General features: G+C 45.8%; 1 protein-coding gene across 1 annotated transcript; it reads right to left on the reverse strand.

The window, feature by feature from the left end:
- Nucleotides 1–3,139: 3,139 nt before the first annotated feature.
- Nucleotides 3,140–27,146, reverse strand: RSPH1 (radial spoke head component 1). Its single transcript, XM_056858677.1, has 9 exons — nt 27,066–27,146; nt 25,888–26,001; nt 25,692–25,797; nt 25,217–25,307; nt 23,376–23,511; nt 21,676–21,741; nt 6,320–6,494; nt 4,423–4,545; nt 3,140–3,201 (listed from the first exon to the last, which is right to left on the reverse strand). The coding sequence occupies exons 1-9, from the start codon at nt 27,117–27,119 to the stop codon at nt 3,140–3,142; spliced, it is 927 nt and encodes a 308-aa protein (XP_056714655.1). The 5' UTR covers nt 27,120–27,146.
- Nucleotides 27,147–27,843: the final 697 nt, after the last annotated feature.

Consider the following 27,843-nt stretch of genomic DNA (forward strand, 5'->3'; position numbering starts at 1 on the left):
GCATTTCTCTTGTAATTGCATTTCTACCCTAGCAATAATGAATTGAATCAGTGTAGACTATTGCTGCCTGCATCACTTTCCTTGGAATTGTTAACTGTGCCATCCTAAGTATAGTTACACCCTTCTCACTGAAGTCAATGGGCTTAGAAGGAAACTCTGCCTAGGCTGTAAAACATCATTAAATTACCATCAGTACAATTTGAGAAACAGATGCATTGTTTTGCTGTTGCTATAACTGTGCTCTGTTGATAATATTAATTTCATATTTCAGTTAATTATCTGTTGGAGATTTCCTGAGAAAGCATTCATGTGAGGAAACCACACTCAGCTCTATCCTCATGATATCAGACAATATAGTGCACCCATACATTCTCTCTCTGTCTCACTCACTCACACTGTCTCTTCTGTACACACAAAGCAAATTTCATCTCCCCCCGCCCAATCTTTCTGTTCAGGATAAGGCAACGCTTGGTTTAGGGAATACCATGGATTAAGCCATTTAAGGCTTTAAAGACTAGAGCTGTGTTTTGGGCCTGGTAAATGACTGGCAACCAGCTGGGGTGATACAAAACAGAGAGAGACATTCTTGGCAACTTGCCCTTACTAATAAGAAGGCAACTACCAGCTGCAGTTTCCAAATTATTTTCAAAGGAAGCCCACTCCCACCCACATCCATTATAGAAGGGTATTCTGGATAAGGCACAAGTCCTTTTTGTCTAGGAAGGTGTTTAGGTAAATCAGATAAAACTGGTAAAAAACACTATTTCAATGCCTCTCTCACATCACTTTCAGTATTCCAAAAATACCATTGCCTGTCTTCCCTTCAGTTTTCTCTTTCTTTTCTCCTCTGTTCTGCTCCTGCCCCAGTGTCTTGAGCTTAATCAGGCCAAGATAGCCTAGGATAGCAGCACTTTGCCCCTCAAGGACCCTCTTTCCCCAAAACATGCTAATCTTCTATGGGCTTCGATAACTATACTTATTCCAAGGAAAAATCTTGAAATCTCTCCTTTGTCCCTTGAACATCCCCTCCTGACACAGCTGTGGAGAAAGTTAAAGCTTGACAGAAAGTTGGATTTATGCCAATTTAACAGGAGCTATGGGGTACACATAGGGTTGCCAGGTCCCCCCTCTCCTCTGGCGGGAGGCTTTGGGGGCAGAGTTCAGGGATCGCACGCGCTGAAGCGCGCACCACTTCCGGTTTACAACCGGAAGTGCGGACCTTCTTCACTCACCTGGGGAGCTGATTTGGTGGCCTGGGTGGGGAGTGGGGCTGGGCCGGCCAGCTGAGTGTCGGGGTGGCTGGGGGCGGTGGCAGGAGTATCCTGGGGCTGCGGGCGGCGGGGAAGCTGCTGTAGCACCTGTCCTTCCTCACGGCGGCACGTAATGGCACCCAACACTTGCGGGGGCTGGGGCAGGGCTCTGCCGCACCTGCGCTGTCCTCCTGCACTTCCTTGGCCCCGCCCAAGTTCTGTGCTGTGGGTTTGCTTGCCAACCCTCAGCTGGTCGGCGGGCAGAGGGGTAAATGGCCGGGGGTTTGCTTGCCACCACCGGGCACCTGGCAACCCTAGGTACACAAAATGGTAGGTGAAAATGAAGGTTGGTATAGTCCAGGCCTGAGGTACAATAAAGTCGTACAGATAATTGTATTGGCTTTGGAACAACCAAGCCGAACAGATACAAGTTTGAGAACTAGTGCCTAGTTTTTAACACAACAATCTATAGTGACATCTAGTGGGAAAGAGTAAAAATGAAACGACCTAACAAATATGAAAACCAGGTCTGAAATTAAGTTAGTTCTGGGCTGCTTCACATGCTACAGATGGAAATATATTAGACTAGTACAGAAGTTCGAGATCCTCAGGTCCCCCTTCATTCTTCTAAATCTTCCTGCATCTTGGGACTATATGCCCTAGCATTAAAGTTTTCATCGAATTTCTCATTTTTGATAAAGAAAACTGCAGAAACAGACGTTTCAACAAATTGGTACAAAAGATATTGAGGTTTGTTGTTCAGGGACATAAGTCATTTATGCATGGGAGTTTTACCTGAGGTTCGTTGCTCGCTGGACCCACACTTTCCTGTTGGGAATCTATGCACCAGCAGTCTTCAAAACTCAAGTCACATGAACACATGAAGCTGCCTTCTACTGAATCAGACCCTTAAGTCAGTATTGTCTACTCAGACTGGCAGCGGCTCTCCAGGGTCTCAGGCAGAGGCCTTTCACGTCACCTACTTGCCTGGTTTCTTTAACTGGAGATGCCGGGGATTGAACCTGGGACCTTCTCCATGTCAAGCAGATGGTCTACACCCCTCCCCTTTAAATGCTGCTTTGTAATTGGCTTACTTCACAGTGTTCACTGTGAGAGAAAACACTATGGGTACCTGCTGTGGAGGCCTGCAGGTTATCTGGGATTTCCTGCAGACACAATATAAACTGATTCAAACACCTGACAAAAGGAGGAAGAGGAACAATTTCAGTCCCTCCCCGGTGCAGTCTCCTAGGTGCAAGCCTATCGTTCACAAGGGTTCCATGACCCTGGGAATACACTTTCCTGGAGTCAGAAAGGACTGCTGGAGAGAAGGGAACACGCCAAGAATCTGCATCCACCGGTGCATTTTGCTGATGGATTGCTGGATCAAATCCTTCATGTGGGTACAAATGAATACAGTTAATATAGGGCAGAAAGTGGCAAAGTTAAAGTTCAGTTAAATGCACATTTCAGCCCATGTGGGCTACTTATTTCCATAACCAATAAAAACAAAGCAAACAACACCAACTAATCTGAATATGTCCTCAGTTTAACTAGATTGGATTACAGTCTGTACCAAAGATAAAAGAGACCCAGAAATCTTTAATTCAGAAACATCCAAACTCATGCCAAGCATCCCAAAAAATGTGTAATCAAAACAGTTTAACAGATATTGGAATGTAAAAGAATACCATCCTGATATAATAAACTGATTTTAAAAGCATGGACACAGTCCACTCAACACTAAGCACTTTTCAGTCCCAATGATTTCAGAGGAACAGTTAAGCACATGCTTAAATCTCACAACTGAAATAAATGGGACTTAAAATTGCTTAGCCTGGACTAGATCAGGCACCATTTTTGGTGTGCCATTTTTATTTGATTTTCCTTTACTGTGGAGGCTCAGCTTCCTTTGCTTCCTCTTCCTTTTCTTCTTCTGCACCAGCAGCAGCTGTGGAGGAAAAAATGAAATGGGAGGAAAATGATGGCAATATGCAAGCACAGCATTTAAAAATAATAACTGCTCCAAAAAGCATTATAATCAAATTTAGATGAGGCCAAAAAGAAGGAGAAGAAACAGAAGTCACACAGGCATTTATACATAACTTTGGGGGAATGGGATTGTGAAAATCTAAACAAAAAACCAGATGTTTGGAAATGATAATGTATACCCCTGCAGGTATAACCTGGAAAGAAGCTCCCAGGTCAAAGATAAGAGCAAACAGATGAATGTGTTTAGAGTTCAAATCCACTTTTGCCCTGGAAAACTGGAAGCTTTGTACTATGCTATGTACTAACACTACAGTACTGCAACACTACTCACGACACTCACCTCAAGAGACAATACATCTCTGCCTCCCCAGATGAAAGATTCAGAGCAAGTTCAGCCATGAGTTTGGCTGAAATACTTGGCTTAGGCTGTGTATGTGGAACACCATGTCCAATTCCATTCTCCCCACCCCACCCCCTACTGTAACCTGACATGCTGCCTGGGCACCTCCTTTAGCCTCTTCTCCTGACCTGGGAAAAGTCTGCAAGATGGTGCTGGCCTCCTGAAGGAATTGGTTATGTCACCAGAATGGCATTATCTTGAATAAGATGGCACTGCCGTAGAAAACCAGCCATTTTTGGATACCAGTGCCATCTTTGAGACTCTTCCCAAGATGGGAGAAAAGGAGAGGAGGTGGCATCTTTGGCAGCAGAGGTCATTGATGGGAGGAGGAAAAAGTTGCAGAAATAGGAGGGGCAGACTGGGTCAGGTAGACACTTTCATTTCTTTCCTCAAGCAGCAGAAAGGCTAAAGTTGCCTCTTGATGCAAGAAACAAGCACCCCAGAACTGAAAGAGCCCAGACAGTTACAGCAACTGCGGGTGCCTTCTTCATCGCAAAGGCCCCACTCCTCACAACAGCCATATGCCAGTAGGTGCCTTAAGAGGGGAGAATCGCCGTGAAGCACACAGCATGGCATCCACGGGTAGTGCAGCATCCAGTGATGGCCTCTGCTTTTGGGAGAGGGGGTGGGTCAGCAGATCAGATAGACTGAACTTTGAAAGACTTTTAGGTGGGTGACATTTGCAGCCAAAGGCTGGATCATGTTTCCAATATGAACGGAGTCTACTGGTCATTTATTAAACTGGCCACCTTATTTGCTCATTCCCTTTGGCTCTCTCACCCTGATCTCCTTGGTCTTCCTCCTCCTCAAGCTCTTTAGGTGGTGGTGTAATTTCACTGGGCTCAGCTGCATCTGTAGGTGCATCAGCAGCATCAGCAGGAGTTTCCAAAATAGCCTCACCAACTGAAATGGGGGGAAAGGAAACTTTAGGAAGAGCAAAAGCAATACATACTGCTTTATGAATATTGTAACTGGATGTATCCCCTTCAGATTAGGAATTTGCTACACTTCCCTCCTTTGTAGTTAATCTAATGTGTAGAAACAAGAATCTCAAATTGAAGCTCCCCCGCCCCCCACAGAGTAATTACAACTTTCCCCCCTGGGTTCTTGAGTATAATAAAGTAATATTTGTAGAAGGTTTTCTCACAGTGCATTCCTAAGAAGAGTTACTCAAGTCTAAGCCCATTCATTTCAATGGGCTTAGAGTGGAGTAACTCTCCTTAGGAATGCACTATCAGTCTCACCAGTATATGCTGTTTTATATCTAATGAGGTTAGATCTGTGCGTGTTAAGTGCCATCAAGTCGCTTCCGACTCATGGTGACCCTATGAATGAAAGTCCTCCAAAAAGGTTAGATCTACCATTACAAAACAAAACAAAACAATCCATGTAATACAATTTATTAGGATGATTCAAAATGACACCAAACATTCATTATTACTTTTATTTTACACGTTTTAGGTTTTGTGTGGGCCAATATGGCTCGTTACAACCTTTTAGAAAAGTACTGACATTTTCTCCACAGGCTAATTATGTCTACGGTTTATCTTCTCTGTGGATTTTATCACGTACTGTGATTTCTAACTGCAGCTTTTCTACAGTCTGAGCATTTACATGGTTTTTGCTTGTATTAGATTGTTCTTTGATGTGTATAGAATCATAGAATCATAGAAGGGACCACCAGGGTCATGAAGTCCAACCCCCTGCACAATGCAGGAAATTCACAACTACCTCCCCCCCACACCCAGTGACCAGAAGATGGCCAAGATGCCCTCCCTCTCATCATCTGCTTAAGGTCACAGAATCAGCATTGCTGACAGATGGCCATCTAACCTCTTCTTAAGAACCTCCAGGGAAGGAGCACTTACCACCTCCCGAGGAAGCCTGTTCCACTGAGGAACCGCTCTAACAGTTAGAAAATTCTTCCTAATGTCTAGACGGAAACTCTTTTGATTTAATTTCAACCCGTTGGTTCTGGTCTGACCTTCTTGAGCAACAGAAAACAACTCGGCACCATCCTCAATATGACAGCCCCTCAAGTACTTGAACATGGTTATCATATTCCCTCTCAGTCTTCTCCTCTTCAGGCTAAACATACCCAGCTCCTTCAACCTTTCCTCATAGGACTTGGTAAGTCTGGAGATGAAATCTCTTCTTACAGGTTCAAAATGTTTGCAGTTTCTCTCTTGTATGGGTTCTGTTGTGTGTAATGAGATTTCTTGAAGTCTGCATGCTCTTCAGTTCAATGTTTTGATGGTCTCGGGTGGAAGACTCCCACCCCTAATCTAAGCATGCATTTCATTTGTCTTTTGAATGGATCTTCTGATGGCTGATGAAGTTGGATTTTCAATTTAAGAATTTCCCACAAATCCTAACAAGTTATCGTTTCAAAGGGCATAACATTGTTTAGGATATAAGTCTCCTGTATATGTTTTATCATGTTCAACAAATATTTTTGCAAAAGTTCTCCCATAGTCTGAGAATTTATTTCCCCCACCCCCTGGTTTTAAATACCTTTTTAATGTTTCATTTATCCACCATCCTCCATCAGTCCCCTAAATCTCTCTATGGATCCCCTTTTGGATTCAGATTCTGATTATGGATTACTCCATACAGGAGACTCATTGAAAGCAATGAAACAGTGCTTGAAGGATTGCTTCTTTGGCAAAGGACAAACCTGAAGACTCCAGCTCCTCAGGTAGAGGAATTTCTCCTGTTGCTACAATGGCCGATTCTGCAGCAGGAGGAGGCTCTTCAGGTGCCCAAAGGGTTAAGGCAGTAATTTTTGTTGCTTTCCACTTTGGAACCGTTGGTATCAAAACCTCTTCCTCCTCCTCTTCCTCTCCTTTGTCCTACACAGCAAATAAATATCCAGCATAGCAATTTGAATGGAACAAAAATGACTAAGCCTGCATGTGAGATCTGCTTTTTGCCTCAGTAGGAATTCATACAGTCCCAGACACCCCCATGTCACCAAGCAGCCCTCAACAATACACAGGTTATGCCAAAACAGCGGTTTTTATACACGGACTAGTTTTATTGTTCTCGTAGCCTCAAACAGAGTAACACAGAAATTATCATGACCGTTCATCCTTCCAGAAGTAGTCATTACAAATGCAATTTCTGGTTCCATTTATATTAAAAAAGTATCAAGCTATGAACCCACAATGCAATCCAGTATAGAGAAGAATTAAGGACCAGCTTGGTGATGGAAAATCTGTGCTACACAAAGGCAGGAGTTAAAGAGAAATTGAGTTAGTTAGAACTAACTTATACTGGACTACAGAGCTTTTGAAAAGGAAAGCCTCCAAGGCCAAGCAACATCTGTTTGTTGCGCATGAGCTCGGCATAACTTCATTAACACTACTACATTTCAGAACAAAGAAAAATAATCCTTAATAAATGTATTCCTTAATCCTGATGTTAGAATGCTCTTAGATGAAGCACTATTTTCGTGTGGAATAACCCCAATCTTTCCCAAACAGCATTTGCACTGATCTGTCTTGCAATAATGTTATAAAGTGTCTGTTTTAATGTCAGTGTTCATGATACAGTGTGCTTCTCTTACATCCCATGCACTAGTGCCTGTTTTCTCATGATGCACAATTATTGTTGTTGTTTTGAATTTGTTCATAAATGTTGGAGCATCTCTATCAAACTTTAACCATTTGGTTGGCACAACTCTCTCTTACTTGGGAATTGAATCTTACTGTTTTGCTAGCTCTTGCTAAAGTTTGAACTTCTGAAACTTTAGAATGAAGGGTAAGAATGCAAATAAAAATGTAAATGTTTATTATATTTAGACATAGAAATCTGATTTCAGTATGGTAAGGATTCCACTACACATAAAAACAGCAGGCTCATTGCCTTGCTTAGAAGTCTTCCATGAACTTACAAAAAGTAAGGTTGTTTATGCATGGGTACTTTCACTCACATTCACCCCCGGTCTGTCTCGGTTGTTCCTTGGAGTTGTTCCATGAGTTCCTTGGAGTTGTTCCATGAATTTTTCATCCATTACAGATGACCTTGCTGCCAACCATCACAATTCCTGGGACTTCCCGGTCCTCTCTTAACCCGATTCTTCCCTCTCCCCTGAGTTCAGCCCAAGTGAAATCCCCATGCATAAGGCAAAGCACGGACACGAAGCTTGGTTTCTCTCACAGCCAATTACAAAGCAACATGTAAAGAGGCAGGGATTCAAATGCTTCCTGCTTCCTCTGAGCTCTTTCTGAGCAGAAGAAAGCCTTTTTAAAACTGAGGCTTGGGTTTCTCCCCCCCCTTTCAGATTGCTTCCTTTTTTGTTCTTAAAATGCAATTGGTTGTTGTTGTTTTTAGCAGCAATTTTTTTGCAGCAATTGGTTTGGGGGGGGTTCTCTCACAGTAAGCTCTACAAAGTAAGCCAATTACAATGCAGCATTTAAAGGGGCGGGGACTTGATTTGAGCTTGGAGACTGCTGGTGCACAGATTCCCAACAGGAAAGTGTGAGTCCAGCGAGCAACGAACCTCAGGTAAAACTCCCATGCATAAATGACCTAAGTATAAATGACCTACTTATTTTTCCCTTTTGGTTAATGGAAGGTATGTTGGTACAAACCTAAGGAATAAATGGTACAGCAAACTATCCCATTATACACATATTTAGGCAGAAGTAAGTCCAAGTGAACTCAATATGTTTAGATCAGAGTAACTGTTACTTCTGCCTTAGCTAATGGATACCAGTATCTGCATCACATTATCTAATGCAATATTAAACAAATGCTGTTTACTGTGTTCCTGTGGACCAGGATTCTGCCTCATTGTACATAGGGAAATATTTCTTTGACATTGACTGGTATATATTAGAGTAGTACAGAAGTTTGAGATCCTCAGGTCCCCTTCATTCTATTAAATCTTCCTGCATCTTGGGACTATATGCTTGGCATTACAATTTTCACCTAATTGCTCATTTTTTATTTAAAAAAATTGCAGAAACAGAAGTTTCAACAAATTGGTACAAAATATATTGAGGTTTGTTGTTCAGGGACACGTCATTTATGCATGGGAATTTTACATGAGGTTCGTTGCTCGCTGGACCCACACTTTTCTGTTGGGAGTTTATGCACCAGCATCTCCAAAACTCAAATCAAGTCCCTCCCCTTTAAATGCTGCTTTGTAATTGGCTTACTTCAGTGCTCACTGTGAAAGAAAATCCCCCCTCAAAAAAACCAATTGCCGCATAAAAAAGCATTTTAAGTAAAAAAAAAATCTGAAAGGGGAGGAGAAATCCAAACCTCGGTTTTAAAAAGCCTTTCTTTTGCTCAGAAAGAGTTCCCAGGAAGCAGGAAGTATTTGCCATCTTCTGGGCGTGGAGTAGGGGGGTCACTGGGAGTGTGGGGGGGAGGTAGTTGTGAATTTCCTGCATTGTGGAGGGGGTTGGACTAGATGACACTGGTGGTCCCTTCCAACTCTCTGTCTCTATGAATCGCCCTGAGGAGAGAGGTCCAGAGCTCTGGTGCCACCACCAAGAAGGCACTCACCAGTGTTGCCACCCACCCGATCTCAGGAGGCGGGGGCACCCAAAGATGATCATACAGATGGGGAGGCTTGTTAGCCAATGGGCAACAGGGACAGCTGTCACAGCCCCACATGGGGAGGGGCCCCAGTGTCCCACAGCTCCACCCCCCTCAAATGGGGGGCAAGGAAAGAAGAGCAGGCTCCTCTCTCCCTTGCAGTGGGACACTCTCTGTCTGGGGTTGGGGCAGGTGGTGGCAGTGGAGGCTGGCAGGGGCTTTGGGGCAAGGAAGTATTTGAATGCCCGCCTCTTTACTCACTGCTTTGTGAGTGCTTTGCCTTCTGCATGGAGATTTCACCCGGACTGAGCTCAGGGGAGAGGGAAGAATCGGGTTAACTAGGGTTGCCAAGTGCCCGGTGGTGGCTGGTAAAGTCCCGCCAATCCATCGTGCTGCCTGCCGACCAGCTGAGGGCCGGAGGGCGCTGTGTACATGCACGTGCACCCACAGCGCGCGAGTCACTTTTGGGTTTACCCGGAAGCGATGCGGATGCTCTGGCAACCTCAGCTAAAACTCTATGGAAACCATAGAGTTCCATAAAACTCTATGGAAACGCATTGCACACCTTGGCCGCAGCCCTGCAAAGCTCCCGCCGATGGAGGTATGGGCCCTGGCAAGCCTAGGGTTAACAGAGGAATGGGAAGACCTGGACATTGCGAGGGCTGGGCGTGAGGTCATTTCTAATGGAGGGCTGGGCGTGAGGTCATTTCTAATGGACGGAAAACTCATGTAGAACTCCAAGGAACAACCGAGTCAGACAGGGGGTGAACATGAGTCCAAGTACCCGTGCATAAATGACCACAATAAACTATTTTCCTATGAACGCATACAGCAAAAATAAAAATTCTGTTAAGGAAAAAAAATACTAAAATATTCAAAACAATTTTACTGAACAGAGTCTGAAAAAATAATCATGCTTTTAGAAGGCAGAGAAAAACTACAGAAACTAATATTCCAAAAGGTATTTTTCCCCAAAATGACTTTCTAACTTATGTCACATGCAAGCAAACCATGCAGCACACCACTTAAAAGCCAGAGGGCACCTCTGTTATTCTAGACTCCCTGAAGATAAAGGCTTCAATGATTGGTTGCTTCTCATAGCTCTGAACAGATGGCAGTTCTGTGCTGCCTCTTCTGTTGTTCTCGGTTTGCATCAGCTAAGCAAGTTGTTAAAAGAAATCAATGTGAACTATGAATTCAACTATACAAAAGTTTTTAAAAAACCATATGCATAAAAAATGGAAGTTTTTCAAAGGAAGGGAACTTGCATGCATGAAGTACAGTGAGGCTTGCAGCAATGAAATACATTAGGAAAATGCACTTATGAGGTTCTGAAAACTGTACACATAATTTATAATGTCTTCTGATCCTGCAGGACAGAGACGTGAACATTTACAGGAATCCCTGAATTTAACAAGCATGGTGCAAATGCAGTTCAACTATAAATGCAAATTTTAATTCTCACCATGGAAAAATATGAAACTTGTTTTTTCTGAAATCAAAGTTGCATATTTTAAAAGTATAATTTGTTTAACTGCTAGCAAAATTAAAGCAAAACTCTAAGCTTAAACGACTAATTTATATGTGCTTCAATTATAGGAATATGAAGCTAAGAACTCTTACATACCCAGGACTCGTCACCTTGGTGCACCCTAGGTACAGCACCTCAGGTGCATCAGAAAGCGCATCCACAGCACTGGGGGAGGTGGATGGAGAGGGAGAGAGACTCCTGACCTGTCCCCTCCCCCTGCCTAGTCTGACTGGACTTGGTGGCAGCAGTGACCCCCAAGCATAGTCTGGCTGGCACTTAGTGGGAAGAAGGGGGAGAAATTATTATGAGTAATAATGAAAATAATGAAATCAAATCATATCACATCATACACACACACACACACACACACACACACACATATATACATTGTGCACAGCATGACTGGAAAACCTATATGACAGTTAATTTTTTTTCCTGGATTGAAGCAGGACCACAGGATACTGTCAGATCCTATATATCAATTTAATTCCAGGAGTATTATATTAATAACTACTCTCCAGTTGTATCAAGGTCTGCTCTGTCCCAGCCTCAACTTGGGAGGTAGTTGTCCTCTGAAAAGTCTGCCTCCCAAGACAAGGCTAGGCCAGGGCAGCATCTGGCAAATTTTAGAGCATGACCCAGCCAAAGCAAAAACAGTCTGAACATGTGAACTTCCTAGAAAAATCAATGGAACTAAGAACTATATGACCTTGAAGAGCCATGATCATGTTCTTGGTTCCTACATATAACTCACAGAATCACTTTGACATCCCATTCCTGAGGTTCCAGGCACTGCGCCGGGACAGGGAGAGGTGTAGCAATGGCGCAGCTGGGAGGGCTCCTAAGGGGGTTGTGGCGGCATGCGCAGCCAAGGAAAATAGAAGGAAGAGCACGAGGAACAGTATTCCTGCCTGACACTCCGTGATGGTGCAGGTCAGCTCCAGCATTGTTGACAGGTGGCCCCTGGAGGCAGTGACCTTAGTGGCCAACGTCTCCATCCACCTATCAGCCCGGTCGGTCGTCTCCCACCACTTGCACCTGGCCTCCAGGTGCTCCTTCTCAATCGCAGCCCACATGGAGGAGAAGGTTGGTGGGATGCGTTGAGCAAGGTGGGGGCTGCAAGCACAAGACCCGAGGGTGGGCCCACCTTCCCCTCATCGCTGGGGGGTCTGGCCCCACCTTTGGGGACTTGTGAAGCGGCTCATGGTGGGGTGGCGGCCCTGCCGTCCGTCACCTTCCTCCCCCAATGAGCTCCCTGAGATTACAGGTACTGACCACCATGGGCCTGCTGGGCCACAAGACCCTGGGATGGCCAGCGACTCCAGCACCACTCGACCAGCCTCAGCTTGCCGCTCTGTGAGGGCCAGGTCACAAAGACTCTGGATGACAGGAGCTGCAAGGGTCACAGAAACAGGAGCCACACCTGCAGAGAGAGGCACCCCATCACCACTAATCCCCCCCAGTGGGGGACTCTCCTCTTAACCTGCCACCCCCAGCCCCTACCTGCGCAGTCTGTTCCGAGACGGCCTGTCTCACAGGGGCGGCCAACCTCCGGGGACAGCTCCATCAGCCCTTCCTGGGCTGCAGGCCAGCCCTGCACCGCCCAGCTCCCATATCAACAAATGAGGTGACTAGAGACGCTGTGCTCAACAAGTGCTTTATTGAGGGGAGTGGGGGCTTGGGGAGTGGGAAGAGAATAGGCAGGGGGGTTGAGGGGAGCAAGAGCAAAATTTCACAGCTGCCTAAGGTGGCGTCCGGGGCACCCTCCAAGATGCTAGCAGCTCCATCCAGGGCTCTCCACCGATAGCAGCCACGCAGCCCAGGAGCCCAGGAGCCATGGTCAGTCCTCCGTCAGTGGTAACCCAGTTGACTGGTGGCCATGCTGCTTGGTGGTCCAGTGCTGTGGTCCAGGAAGGAGGGATCCCAGTCACTGGCTGCCACTGCAGGGTTGGTTGAGGCTCTGGCAGAACCGCCTTCCTGGGGGAGGACCTGCACCCATAGGGCCAAACAGGGAGGCCCCCAGGTCGACCTGTGGCCCTCGAGAACCAGCCCACCCTGGCAATGTGCAGGACTGTCAGCCATCAGCCCCAAACTTCTGGCCGGGGTGTGGCACTGCCAAGAGGGCAAGGGATCTCTTGGTGACCAGTCTCCACTCCTGCAATTACAGATGACACAGAGGTTGTCCATGCCTCGAGGAGGGGGCCCTGGGGCTCCAGTCCCAACCCCACCTTGCTAGCCAGACACGTGCCTCTGCCCTGCGAGACGGGGATTGGTTGTCGAGGTTTGCCCATCTGGAGTGGGATCTGGATGACGGCTCACCAGCATTAGCATGGCTTGTGGTCAATGGACAGTCTGGAGACAAGACGAGCCAGCCCAGCAGAAATAGCCCCTGCAGCTCCATCGGCGCAGGGTGTGGCACTGGGCGATAGCTCAAGAACCCATAGAGAGGTGGCATGTTTCCCTGCAAGGCAAGGGACAGATTGATGACCCCCTAGTCGGGCTTGCCACCCGTGGAATGGCGTCTCCAGGCTGAGCTGCCTGGTTGTCCAGACGGCGTGTGGCAGTGGAGTGACAGTCTGGAGGACGTGACCCGGCAGCCCCGTCCTCAGAGAGCACTGGCGAGCAGGTGCTGGCCACCCAGGGCAATGGGCCCAGACCCCTCTCTGGGAGGGAGTGCGGGTGGGCCTCCCTTGGGTGCCAGAGGGCAACAGCGCCCCCAGCCACGAGGTCCTCCTCCTCCCTATCTCCTGGCTGCCAGCTCATCCTCACCACTCGCGACATCCAAAGCCTAGGTGTCAACTCTGATGGGATGCTTAAGAGGGGCAGTCCGCCCCATTGAGGCCCACACTTAGGGGGACATGGCAGCCTCCTGGCTGGCCCCATTGGCCTTTCTCCCCCATGAGCTACCCAGCCCCCTGTGCTTTCCTCAGCATACCCATGTGAGGGTGGTTTGGCCTCTTGGCGAGAGTTGCATGGGACCATCCCACCACAGTGACAACCAACACCTATGGGGACCCACCCTGCAAGAACACGCCTTGGTTTTAGCGAGACTAGGTGATTCTCTATTCTTGACAAAGGAGGGGAGCCCTCCCCAGGGGGAGAGTGCAGGTTGATGATGTCCGTAGAGCTTGGCTGACACACGGCAGTTGACAGCAGATATCCGGGTTCCAGGGCCTCGCACGTAAGTTGCGTTCTGCATAATGGACGGATAGTTGGCTCTACGCCAGCATTAGTGGCCTGGGCCTGGGAGCCCGTGCCAGGGACATAGGCCAGATGATCTGATGGGTATTCCCGCGGCCATGCAATGCTGAAGCAGGGCGACTGCGGACGAGCAGGGAGTGGCCGTGGCAAAAGCCACAGCTGATTGCCTGCACCTGTTAACTAGCAGCCAACCAGTCTGGAGGGGGGACCCGGTCAAAGTAGGGTGGCCCAGGTAGAGTGTGTATGTGTCAGGAACCTTGCAAACAAGCCTCACATGCCGTTCACCTGCCTGCAGATTGGTGGGTGTTCTGCCGTTCCGAGAGTCAGCTGGGGTGGTATGCAAATGAAGGGGTGGCTCCTGTAGCCCTGGTACACACCGAGAGGGTTCTTTCCGCTCTGAGGTAGAAAGGCATCTTGCAAGCTTGGGTTTTCCCGCCCTTTTTCTCGGGGAGGCAGGACTTAAATCAAACTTCCTGTCTCTCTGGGGGGAAAGCCCTCAGCTTCCACTTTACTTCACCAGCTAAGACGGAGACAGGAACATTCTGAAAAGTAACTATTGTAATTCACGACAACCATGTGAACAACATGTAACAAACTTTGGGTAACAACAGAACACTGGACTACTGGACAAACGGAACACAACGAGCCAGAGCCCAGGAAGAAGACACGAGAAAGACTAATTGATTGGTAGCATCCCTTGCTTAGCAAGCCACCCTTGGTGTTGTATTGTTCTCATCGGGTGGGGCAAGATGCCCTTCTACCTCAGAGTGGAAAGAACCCTCTCGGTGAGTACCAGGGCTACATTCCCGCTCTGAGGGAAGGGCATCTTGCAAGCTTGGGATGTCCAAGAGCTAACTTTCAGGGTGGGATTAAGAGACTTCCCTGTCTTCCTCAATGACATGTTGCAGAATTCTTCTGCCGAAGGCCTCTTCAGCGGATGCCAGTGTGTTAATCCGATAGTGTCGGATGAAGGTAGAGATGGACGACCAGGTGGCCACTCTGCATATCTCTTCAAGAGAGGCCTGTTTGTGAAATGCCGCTGTACTAGCTGCGCTACGGAGTGAGCGGGCTGTTATTCCGGCCGGAACGGGGAGCTTGCCTGCCCAGTATGCCTCCGTGATGCAGAGTTTAACGTAGCGACTCAAGGATTGTCTGGACATCTTTAATCCCTTATTCGGTGGTGAAGTTGAGATGAATAAGGTTTCTGAGTGGTGAAGTTGAGCAGTCCGATGGATATAAATTTTGAGTGCCCGACGGACGTCGAGGTAGTGGAGTTCCCTTTCCTTTTGGTTTGAAGGATTTGGGCAGAATGAAGGCAAATGAATCTCTTGCTGCCTATGGAAAGTTGAGTTCACCTTTGGGATGAATGTAGGGTCGAGTCGCAGTGTGATTTTATCCTTATGAAAAATACAGAAGTCTCTGTTGATGGAAAGTGCTCTGAGTTCTGACATCCTTCTCGCTGAAGTGATGGCGATCAGAAAAATGGTTTTCATGGTCAAGAACCGAAGAGGGACCTCTGTCAATGGCTCGAAGTGAGGCTTTAGAATAGCCTGCAAAACGGTGTTGAGGCGCCAGGTAGGGAAACGGTGAACGGGTGGAGGATTAGACTGAGTCACTCCCTGTAAGAATGCCTTGATTTGTGGATGAGAGGCCAGCCGATGACCCTCCAAAACGGGTATGACTGAAGCCAAGGCTGCCACCTGTTTGCGTAGGGTACCTGGTCTAAGTTTCTGAGCTGTAAGAAGTCAAGAATGTATGGTAGTTGGGCAGAGAGAGGGAACAGGCCTTTTCTTTTGCACCATAGTGCAAATGTATGCCAGGTGTAATCGTAAATCCGCCTGGTGGAAGGGCGTCTAGCCTGAAGGATGGTGGCGATGACCTTCTCGGATAGATCCAGCAGGGTTAAACGGAACCTTTCAACATCCAGACGGTTAGCTTGAACCATCCAGGATCGGGGTGGTGGATGGGCCCTTGCTGGAGAAGGTCCGGAATCAATGGTAGATGCCAGGGGCTTCGGATGGACATCTCCGTCAGGTGTGCGTACCAGGGGCGGCGAGTACTACCGTGAGTACTACTACTGCCAGTCCGGCGCGACGAGTACTACTGCTGCTCTCTCTGTTTGAATCTTCCGGAGAACCTGAGGTAAGATGGGAAGAGGGGGGAAAGCATACAAGATCCCCTGTGGCCAACTACATAGGAGGGCGTCGGTCTGTTCCGGTCTCGGGTGGAAGAACCTGGTAAAAAATCTGGGAAGATGCGAAGCGATCCACCTGGAGAGGACCGTAGTGTTCCAAGATCATCTGGAAGGCCGTGCTGCAAATCAACCATTCCCCTTCGTCTATTGATCGTCGGCTAAGCCAATCTGCCCTGATGTTCTGGATCCCTTGGATGTGTTCGGCCCTGATGTGTAGGAGATTCTTCTCCGCCCATCGGAGGAGAGAAACTGAGGAAGGGCTCTTAATTCCAAAATGTTGATGTGGAGACTTCTTTCTGTCTGGGTCCAAAGACCCTGGGTTATTAAAACTCCAGTCGTGGCACCCCACCTATTTAAGGAGGCATCTGTATAGATCTGTATCGGTTCTGGTAGGATGAACCGGTTGCCCTTGAGGAGACTGGAGTTTTGAGTCCACCAGTGAAGGCTCCTCTTTACTTCTGATGTGAGAAGTATTGATTTGTTGACCTTGTGTGCAATGCTGAGCTGGTGGGGTCGCAACATCCATTGCAGTGGACGGGCATGTAGTGGGGCCAGGGAACAGTTGGTATGTAGGAGATCATCAGGCCTCGAAGTGCCGTTTATGAGGGAATTTCTCGCCTTCCATGCCCCACCCCACAGGGGTGCTGCAACTTCCTGGCAGGCCCCATTGGTCAGCCTCCTAGTCAGATTCCACAGCTGCTGGGAAGAGATGGGTGGGGCTTTCGGGAGGAGCAGAGTCAACTGGATGGTGAGAGTGCATGGGGCTCTATGGGCCGCCCCAGATTAATATCTGGCATAACTTTCCGCCACCAAAAGTAGGCATTCCTCGGCAGAAAGGGTTTGGAATCCTCCTAGACCGAGAAAAGCCCTGGGAACGCCCCTTGGCTGCTGGAGGCTGCTTCTGTGCCTCTTGGTCGCTGGCGCAGCCCTTGTGCCGCCACCCCCATGCCTTCCCTGTCCACCAACTGCCACCACCAGCCTACTCCTCTACCGCTGGCGTCCAAGCCCTCTCTGGACGGCGCAAGTGCCACTTGCGCTGACGTTAGGCCCTGCGCACCTCCTACCCACATTCACCCCCAAACCTCAGGAATGGGCTGTGAGAAGTGGTTGTACAACCACATAATGTTATATCACTCTACTGTTTTTACATGCAGACTGCATGATAAAACAGATGCACGTTCAAAGAACTGGCTGCAATTCTTTTAGGAAGTTTAGAGCACGAATGTCCTTGGAAAGACAAACTTTCCTCTTTCTGTCTGGGGAGCAGAGGATGAGGCTCTACTTTTAATGGCTACACAGAATGAAAGATTGCATTATTGTCAAAGACACAAATCATCAGAATGAAAGCCTGACAGGGCTGTGGATTCGGTTCGGCCCAAACTGAAAAACAGCCGAATTTCCCGATTCGGCGGTTTTTAGTTCAGGACGAACCGAACTCAAAAATGGCGGGAAACCGGGGGAGCCGAATTCAGCGAGTTTGGGAGTTCACGAATAAATTCGGCAAATTCGGGGCGTCAGTAAGCAGCATAATCGTCAGTAAGCAGCATTCTCCTCCCCCGACCAATCGGTGGCCAAGCTGGGTCTTGTTCTGGCCAATCAGTCAGGATTGAGTACTGGAGGAATCAGCTGCTGCACGGCCGGGCCAGGGAGAGAGAGAGAGTGAGAGAAATCCTCATGGGGGGGGGTGCTTGTGCACATTCGCTCCTTTCTGTGGCTGCAGGGGGCGCATTTTTGGGGGTAGAGACCCCAAACTTTCAGCGGAGCTTCAGACGAGTCTTCTTAAGAAACCCCCCAAGTTTTGTAAACATTGGGTCAGGGGGTCCCGAGATATGGGCTCCACCCCTTTTCCCTCCCCCCTTTTCCATTTCCATGGCTGCAGGGGCGCTTTTTTGGGGGTGCAGCTCCCAAACTTTCAGCATAACTTCAGACGAGCCTTCTTAAGCAACCCCCCACGTTTTGTAAAGATGGGTTCAGTGGGGGCAAAAATATGGGCTCCCCCCTTTTCTCTTTCCGTGGCTGCAGGGGTGCATTTTTGGGGGTGCAGCCCCCAAACATTCAGCATAGCTTCAGACGAGCCTTCGTAAGAGACCCCCCATGCTTTGTAAACATTGGGTCAGGGGGTCCCGAGATATGGGCTTTCCCCTTTTCCCTATTGGGATGAATGGATCACCCGATACTGTATGCATCTCCAGAGCGGCAAAACCTTCTGTGCTTAAATGGAATTATATTGGATTACCCAGTCCTCCTCCCAGCCCCTCCTGATGGAACAGAAGACAGCCACAGTAAGACCCTTTGGGGGCTTTAATCTATAATTTTTCTGTGTGTGTGTGTGGGGGGGGAAGCAGAGTCTGTGTGTGGGGGGGGAGGGAGCAGTTTCTGTGGGTGGGGGGGAAGCCAAAGGGGGCTTTCGCCCGTTCTGCCTGGGGTGTGTGTGCCCCCTCAAGTCTCTCTCTCCCTGGTTTGAGGGGGGGCTTCAGATGTGTGTCCTCAGGTTTTCCCTCATTCATAAAATCGGTTAGGTCTATTTTGATGCTTGCTCAAAACTGGTTTTCAAATGGTTACTTAAAGAATGCATTTGCCTGGTCCCAGTCCGATGCAAAAGGGGAAATTCCACCCCCTCCTGCTCTGCTGAAAGTTTGGGACCTCTACCCCCAAAAATGCCCCCCCTGGAGCCTTGGAAAGGCGTGGTTGTGTTTTTAATGGCTTTATTCGGCCGAATTGTTTTCCCGAACTTTGAATTCGCGCTGAATTGCACGGACCCAAAGCGGGGGAGTTCGGACTTCGGCATATCCCGAATCCAGACAGGCCGAATTCGGCCGAATCCGAACTATACCGAATTTTTTTTTCAACAGCCCTACTGACAGTGCAATCCTAAACATGTTTGCTCAGAATCTTACCAAAGTCTAGTCAGTGGGGCTTACTCCCAGGAACGGATTATTAGGATTGCACTGTTATGGTGTAGGCATTATTGAAGGTTGGAAAAGCACACATGCAAAGATATAAAACTCTGGTTACCTATATCAGAAATATCTTGTGCTACCACTGGAGGGCTATAAGGAGGTGGCAAATGAAATGAAGGAAGGGACTCCAGTACTGCGCAGAACCCTCCATTTTTTGCAAAGGTCAACCCAACAGAGTCAGAGAAAGGCATGGCCTTGCAACAAGCTAATCAAAATCTGCAGAACACCTCATCTCCCACAAAAGACTGGGGAACACAGCCCAGATTACAGGATTAGAATTATTAGAAATGAGAATTGTTAATACCATACTTCATCAAATGGGAAACTCACAAGGACTTAGGGGCAGGGTTACCAGCTCTGGGTTGAGAAATACCTGGAGATTTTAATGGCAGAGCCTGAAGAGGGCAGGGTTTGGGGAAGGGAGGGACTTCAACGGGGTATAATACCACACAGTTCACCTTCCAAAGTGTCCATTTTCTCCTGGTGAACTGATCTCTGTCACCTGGAGATCGGTTGTAATAGTGGGAGGTCTTCAGCCAACACCCGAGGTTGGCAACTCTGCTTGGGGGGCATCCTATTATTTCCTCCCCCACTATTTCTTCTTTCTCTTCCCTGGCCCCAATGAATACCTCCTCAAAGGCCACAACAGCCCTAAAAATGGCATTGCACCCTCTCACTGTCTTTTACGGACAGAAACCAATGCTTGAAGGCTGGCAATACTGTTGTGGTTGCTTATTAACAGCTACAGCTGCCACTGAGAGGTCATTCATTTCTTAAAGCTACAGGCACTGCTTGTATTATTGGGGGGGCTACCCGCTCTAACAGATTTTTTGGTTAGATTTCAGATTTTTCTGCAAGCCTGGGGATTTTCTCAGGTTTGTAGAAAGACCTGTCTTGTCCATTCTTAGCTTCAATTTCCAGATTTAAGTATCCACGGATAGGGCCATATTGAGATACATGGATGATAGAAAAGAAAGGTCATACTTTTTAACCGAATTTATTGCTTTAATCACAGTGTAGCCAACAGACATAAAATGCATCAGATGAATAAGTGTAATTCACTCCCTAATTTCCAACTTTATGCTGAGGCGGCTGCTTTAGTATGGCTAAAAGACTGGAATAATTAATCAAATTTAAGATTACTGGTATTAGAGGGTTTTGATAATAGATGTGGGTGGCATGGATATTTATGGTATGATAAGGTCAAGATACACACATCATTTCAATACCACACGATTAAATCTTCTCTATTTAAAATATGGCGGAAATATAAATATCTTCTTGAACCGAAGACACCGTTATGGGTTTCATCACAAGAAAAGCTGACGTTAAAACCATTGAGACCGGCCCAATTTATTACATATCAAGACCTCTTAAAATGGAATGGTAATGAATGCTCACGGAAAAATTATGATGAAGTTAAAGATCTCTTGACCTGGTTCCAATATCACCAGATTAATTCAGTTTTTATTCAAGACCAGAAAACAGGGTTCTCAAAAAATAAATCAACTTTCCAACAACTTTTACTGGAAACAAATGACCATTTAATTTCTAAGATATATAAACTATTATTGGAACTTTACTGTGAACAAGACCGTATAAAACCTACTATGATCACTTGGGCACAAACACTGGGCCATAATATTTTGCTAAACAAATGGGAAAGACTTTGGTCTCGGGATATGAAACTCATACTTGCTCAATCTTTAAGAGAAAACATCTATAAAATGATGTATAGGTGGTTCTTAACACCAAAAAAATTAACAATAACATATACATCGCTGTCCCCGAAATGTTGGAAGTGCAACAACGATGTTGGCTCGTTTCATCATATGTGGTGGACATGTGATAAAGCCAAAAACTTTTGGGACATGATCTATAATGAACTGAGGTTAATTTTACAAAAAAAACATACCAAAAACACCAGAAATGATGCTACTTAATATGATACTGGATTCTGTCATAACACAGAGACAATTTTTGATTTATGCCACTACAGCTGCAAGATTAATATATGCAGCAAAATGGAAATCATCAGAAATTCCAGACAAAAAAGACTGGATATTAAAAATGCTGGAATTAGTGGAAATGGCGAAACTTACAGCTTTGATAAATCAAAATGAAAACTTTCAATTTGAGGGTGAATGGGAGGCATGGAGAAGTTACTGTGAAAATGAACTCCAAATGGGAAAGCTTCATGGTTATCAATTAATCTAATCCATTTTTTATTATGAAATAATATTTTTAGTTGATCTGTAATAACTATTGTAGTATAATGGTAGATTTGAAAAGATGATAAATTTACTAAATTGAAATAGTAACAACTTATACTTTAATCAATTTTAGATACAACCAGGATTAGAATTTTATACAAAAGAGATTATAACTTTATGACAAGATAGAGGGAGATGTAGGGGAAGTCCTTATAGTCGTTAAGTATATATATGTATTTTCAACAAAACATGTTGTGTTTTATATTTTAATGTTTGCTCTTATTAATTGTTGAATCTTGTTTCAATAATTTTGGGAAAAAATAAAAAAAATATTAAAAAAGACAAATAAGTGTAATTGAAGTCATACGACTTCATAATACTTACAGCATGAACATATTCACCATGCTGTTCACATCCAATATCAAATACGTACTTTCCAGGACCCACTGGCTGTGTAAGAAAACAAACAAAAAATAACAATATTCTAACAACTGCAAATCCTAAAGATACAAAACACCTCAAATCATATTTCTGCCCTGGACTTAAGATCACAGGGAGAGGCCCTCCTGATTGTCCCATCATTCAAAGAAGACTGTTTGGCGACCTCCTCCAAACCCCATAACTTCGGACCCCCTGACCCAAACTTCACCAAACTTAGGGGTTCTTGCAAAAAGAGTCCCTGCAAGCTACCCTCCTAATTTGGGGGCTCTACCTCAAAAAAATGCCCCCCAGGGCCGAATATTTTTGGAAAACCTGAAAATAAACCAAATTCCCATATTTACCAGTATGTGAATTCAGCGTATTTAGGATTTCCTGGAAAAAAAATCAGGCCCAATAAACCCAAACCCGAATTTTACCAGATTTTTGTTGGGGTTTTTTTGCACATCCCTAACTTGAAGAAAAAGGAGTGGCTCAGGAGAAAGTGGAAGAGATTAATATGAACCAGCCTCTGAGCCCAGCTGAGTATGAGACTGATCTGGTTGCTCACTAGCAACAACATAAGCAACAGCAAGTGACATGTCCCTTTAACTGCTAGAAGCAGGACTAGTCATCCCTCGGCTGAACATAGCCCTAACAAAGACTTCAGCAAGGAATACAAGCAGCTGCTGTGGTATGGGTGGCAGCGCAAATTCTGGAGGTGTGGTTGGCAGGGAGGGGGGGTGCTCAAATGCAGTATCTTTTCCAATAATCACAATTCCAGGACCTCTTTTATGTTGTTTTAAATGCACTTGGCGTATGTATCAAATAAAAGAAAAAATACATTAGCTTATCTGTCTGATAATGGTTCTGGAGCAAACACCCAAGCAGAAAGAAATCAGATACACATGCAAGGATGCAAGTACACACAACTACCTGTTGCAAACTTTGGAAGAACTGAGAGCTGAAGGTGCATGGCGGAGAAGAGGGAAGGCAGCTTGAGCAAGGGGAGTGGCTCTGTCTGCCCAGCTTTCTCAGCCTACTTCCATGCTTTGCCAGCAGTATCTTGGAATGGCAGAATGTAGACTTCAGGTGGCCCACAATCAGCAGGACAAAGTCTTTTCAGCCTTGTAAGAACTTCAGGTGACCCTCCTCCACCACCCCTTACTTAGATACATTCTTCATCTCTGCCCATTATATCCACACAACTTTGTCTCTTGGTATCAGCCTCCCTCCATTGATCAGTGGCAGGCTGCCCACATGTGCGCTTGTTGTGGGGAGAGGATATTGCAAGATTTAATGGAGAGGTATCAAACTATTAATTGTCATGTGGAACCACTGTTTCAATTCCATTTCCATATGATAGTGGAATAAAGATGGCACAGCAACTATATGAGGTCTTCCTACAGATTCACCCTGACTCTCAAGCCAATCCAAATCTCTGCAGGAGCTTTTCTGTGCACAAGTAGAACTGCTCCCACCACCAAACCCTCACTCACATGAGGCTCCTCGTGTACAAAGATGTTCTACATATCACAACTATAATGTATGGGTTTTAAAAATACAAAATAAACAGGAGTTTGCTCTATAATCTCAGTTAAAAACAAAGGTAACAAGTAATGTCTTCCAAGATATTCTAAAAATCAATACATTTCAAACATACATACATTTTTATTCACAAACTTCCCCTGATATCTATGGTTTAGATGAATAAGTTCAGCAGCTCCCTCCTGTTGACCATTTACCCAGGTGCCAACATATTTGGAACCAGTTAATGCAAAGACATATGTACCTTGTCCGTGCCTACAGAGAGAAAACAACAGTTTTGTTAAAATTCCAAAGGAAGCTTCATAGTAAACAGGTGGGGAAAAGTACCATCCTAACCTTGACTTTGAGCAACAGACTTATTTTTCTCACATGATGACACTGTCAATTGATTTAAATACTTCTGCTGTCATGTTCTTGCTAATCCTCCAGTGAACTAAAATAAGTTGTTCTGATAACCACTTACGCTTTTTTAATAATCCAAAATATTTTTGGAGAAAAATGCTTCAACATGTCAGTGTAAAATATCAAAGACTTTTTAAAAAATTAGATTTACAGAATCATAGAGTTGGAAGGGGCCATACAAGCCATCTAGTCCAACCCCCTGCTTACCGTAATGCAGGATCAGCCTAAAGCATCCCTGGCAAGCGATCGTCCAACTTGAAGACTGCCAGTGAGGGGGGAGCTCACCATCTCCCTAGGAAGCCCATTCCACTTCTGAACTACTCTTACTGTTAAAAAAAATTCCTAAGACCCAGCCAGTACCTTTCCGCCCATAATTTAAACCCGTTATTGTGAGCTGTGACAGATACGGGGTTAAATGTAAGCACCGAGACTAGGGAGTTCTGTCAGCCAGTGCCAGCAGGCAGTGGGTGGAGTCTGGTCAGCGGACAGGAGTCTTCTTGGAGGGAGGGAGAAGTTCTTGATCCTTTAGCTCTGAGCTCCTGAACTGTGCGGTTGTGTGCAGAGACTCTAAGAACCTGGATGTTCATATATTACCTAGCATGTATAAACCAAACCTGAATGGTGACAAGGGGAAGATTGTGGTAGAGAGAGGAAAATCCCTTTCTTCAGTCACTAAGCGGGAGGTGGCTCCTGAAATAGGGAGACTCCTGATTCAATGGTTTGGGGGAGAAAGATTTGTTTGCCACAGGAGGTAGGAAAATCTGAGGAGTGGGAAAAGTTGTGGATAAACCTCCACTCTCTGGTATTCTGTGTGCTAGGGTAAACTGAGTCCCCCCTGAGTATATTGAGTATATGAATATATTGAACAACATCTGAGTATTTTACTGAATAACCTGAAGAAACTGTACTGAGAACTAAGTACTGTGCCTGTAACCATTTAAGATCTGAACTGCTCGTAACCAACTAAGCTTTGTGCCTCTCTTGAAGAAAAACAATCAATTTAACTACCTCTCTATAAATAATAAACTTCAATATATATTAATTATTATAAAATCAGTTACAGCCTCTAAGCCTCTCAATTTCACCTGGGGGGAGAAAAAAGAAGCTTTCTCTTTGCACAAAGGTGTCAAAATGTGGGGTTTAAGAAATACTAAAAACCCTCAGTTATTGGTAACAGCAGAAGAAAAATTTGTGAGGGTTCAAAAGGGAAGGAGTACCTTCACACGAGCCCTATCCTCGGCTGCCAACAGGAACAGCTCCCTGCCCTCCTCTAAGTGACAATACTTCATATACTCAAAGAGAGCAATCATGTCCCCCCTCAACCTCCTCTTCTCCAGACTGAACAAGTCCCTCAGCCTTGTTTGAACATGAATTGTTGTGAACAACCATGGGAGCAACTGTTGCTTTCCTTAACAGTCATGGCTAATAATTTACCTGGAGACTTGAAACAGATTTTTTAACTGTGATATTTGACCTTCTTAATTGCTAAGACAATTTTTACTTTCTATTGATTTAAAGTTCATATGTAATAAAAGAACAAAACCTCAGTAAAACAAACCTGCTATGATTAAACCACTCTCCAGTGTAGGTATCTCCATTTACATAATAGTAAACGCCATTGCCATGCCTCTGGTCCTCCACCCATTCTCCTGCAATTAACACCCATAGAAGCAAGCACATTAACATGGTAGCATTTCTTTATAAGCCACAGTGCTCAAGTCTTTCACTTGACTGCCTGATCATGCAATTAATTTATCCACACAGAAAAAAGTGCTCAGTGTTATACAATGAAGCAAAACCCCCCAAAAACCAAGACCAAGAGATCTAGAACAAATCACACTGTAGCACAATAATCCTACACTAAAACTGGAGTAATCTATTATCAACACAAACCAAGTAGTCAACCCAGTTTCTCACCATTTAATTCTTCATTTATTCATTCTCTCTCACACACACATACACAAACAGTTGAACAGACCCATAACTATCAAACCCCCCACAATGATATCTACATTTTTTAAAATGCAGTTTACCTTCATATTTGGATCCATCAGGATAAATAAAGGTGCCTTTTCCATGTTTTTTATTGTCATAGTATTCCCCAATGTAGCGTGCACCATTTTTTAATCTATATTGCCCCTGAAACATACAATGTAGAGAGTTCTTATTCATTGTCGTGTTTGTTTTGCTGCAGTGCCTACATTAGCTAAGTGACTGACTATGTCTTACCTGTCCATTTCTTTTACCATTTGCATATTGTCCTTCATAGGTATCACCATTGGGCAATCTGGCCTTCCCATGTCCATGTCGTTCACCAGCTTCATTGCGTTCCCCTTCATATTCCTATTTAAAGTGGATCAGATAGATACCTTCTCAGCTAAAAGAGGCTGATATTTCAGGAAAATGCCTCAGAGGCAAATAATACTTCAGCTTATTATAAAAACAGCTGAATAGTGAAAATCAGTTATTATTTATTCCAAACATCTCATTGACCTCAATGGATGTAGAAGAGCGTAACTCTGCTAAGATTGCATTGCAAACATCCTCGATAGGGCACACAGTACAACTTTATTTGGATGCGAGGTGCATAATTTTAGTGTAGGATCCTGAGCTACAGCAGTGTTGAATAAGATTATATGTAGGTAAGTTATACAATTAGTTGACTTAAAGTAAGCCTTTCTATGTCAATTTTTATACCCAGTCAGGATCTTAAGACAAAATTTTCAAAGTAAAGTGTGCCTTATCAGGACATCTCGGATTATGCGCAAAATTCAATAACCACAACCTCCACATTATTCCATTTGAATAAATCACAAAGCATATTTGCATACCAACATTTTGAATTCACACCTTTACATAATTTGGATTGTGTGCCTTTTGCCAAGGTGGGCAAGTTAAGACTAGAACGGAAGAATGGGTACTTTTGAAAAGGAGGGATGAGACATTACAACTTATCCTTATTGAGGATAAGATCTGAAACGAAGCACCATGTATTCATGAACACACGAAGCTGCCTTATCCTGAACCAGACCCTTGAGGGTCCATCAAAGTCAGTATTGTCTGCTCAGACCGGCAGGGGCTCTCCAGGGTCTCAGGCAGAGGTCTTTCACATCACCTACTTGCCTGGTCCCTTGAACTGGAGATGCCGGGGATTGAACCTGGGACCTTCTGCATGCCAATGATCAGCATTAACATCTTTCCCTTCAATAAATTCCTTTTAATAGCTGGGGTCTGTATTTGTTCCAAAAAGTTTCTGAAATCGTGCAAATGTGTGTGAACCTCCCGGGGGAGGGGGGGGGGATCCAGTTTTAGCATGCTGCCATGCCTTCGCCCTTTTGCCCACTCTGCTGTATCCCCCTCCCCTTTAAGCGCTGGCGCCCCTTCCCCCCCCCCCCGCGTCCACTGACCCCCAAATCATTCTCTGCCTCCTCTTCGAGCTCTTCCGAGCCGAGATCCGACATGCTTCCCAGTCGACTCCGGCGGGGATGGGGGTGTCGCTATGGAAACAGCGTCCTCGCCGGAGCCCGCCCCTCCAGGAACGTTGCGGAGGCGGCGCTAGGGAAGCGTTGTCGCTATGGCAACTGCGTTGAGCGGGGCCGTCGGGGAATGCGGTCCCTGTCCGGCGGTGGCCGGCGGCTGCGCCACGGGCCCCTTCGGGAGGCAGCGGGCCGGAGGGGGGCCCGGGGTGCGCGCGCACGCGCGGCCAAGCTTGCGGGGCCGCCTCTCCCCACACCCCGTTGCACTGCTGCTCTCCGCCTCTGATGACCCAACAACAACAAGGGTGCAGATATTCCCAGAATGAATGAAAAGTCAGCACTGAATGTCTTTACGTCCTGCAGTTGTTACAGACGGCAGCAGAACCCGTCGGGAGGGGGGGAAATGTTCACTCGAATATTGTCCAAGGCTTTCACGGTCTTATTCCAAGACACTGAAACACTGGACAGTTCTACCAACTATTTTGTCAGATTGCACAGAGAAGCCATCGAAATTCATAAACATTAGCACAACTTTAACAGAAAAGAAGAGAGTTTAAGAATGAATAAGGCTTGGCTTCCTGTCCTGAAAACCTCCAGACTAACAAAGACAACATTCAACAATAGCCATGCAGATTAGCTTTGGATTTCACATGTTAACAAATCACTTCAGGATACAATGGTTCCATATTAACATAACATACCCTCATTA

Source organism: Euleptes europaea, chromosome 12 (genome assembly GCF_029931775.1).
Source record: "Euleptes europaea isolate rEulEur1 chromosome 12, rEulEur1.hap1, whole genome shotgun sequence".
Classification (NCBI taxonomy): domain Eukaryota; kingdom Metazoa; phylum Chordata; class Lepidosauria; order Squamata; family Sphaerodactylidae; genus Euleptes; species Euleptes europaea.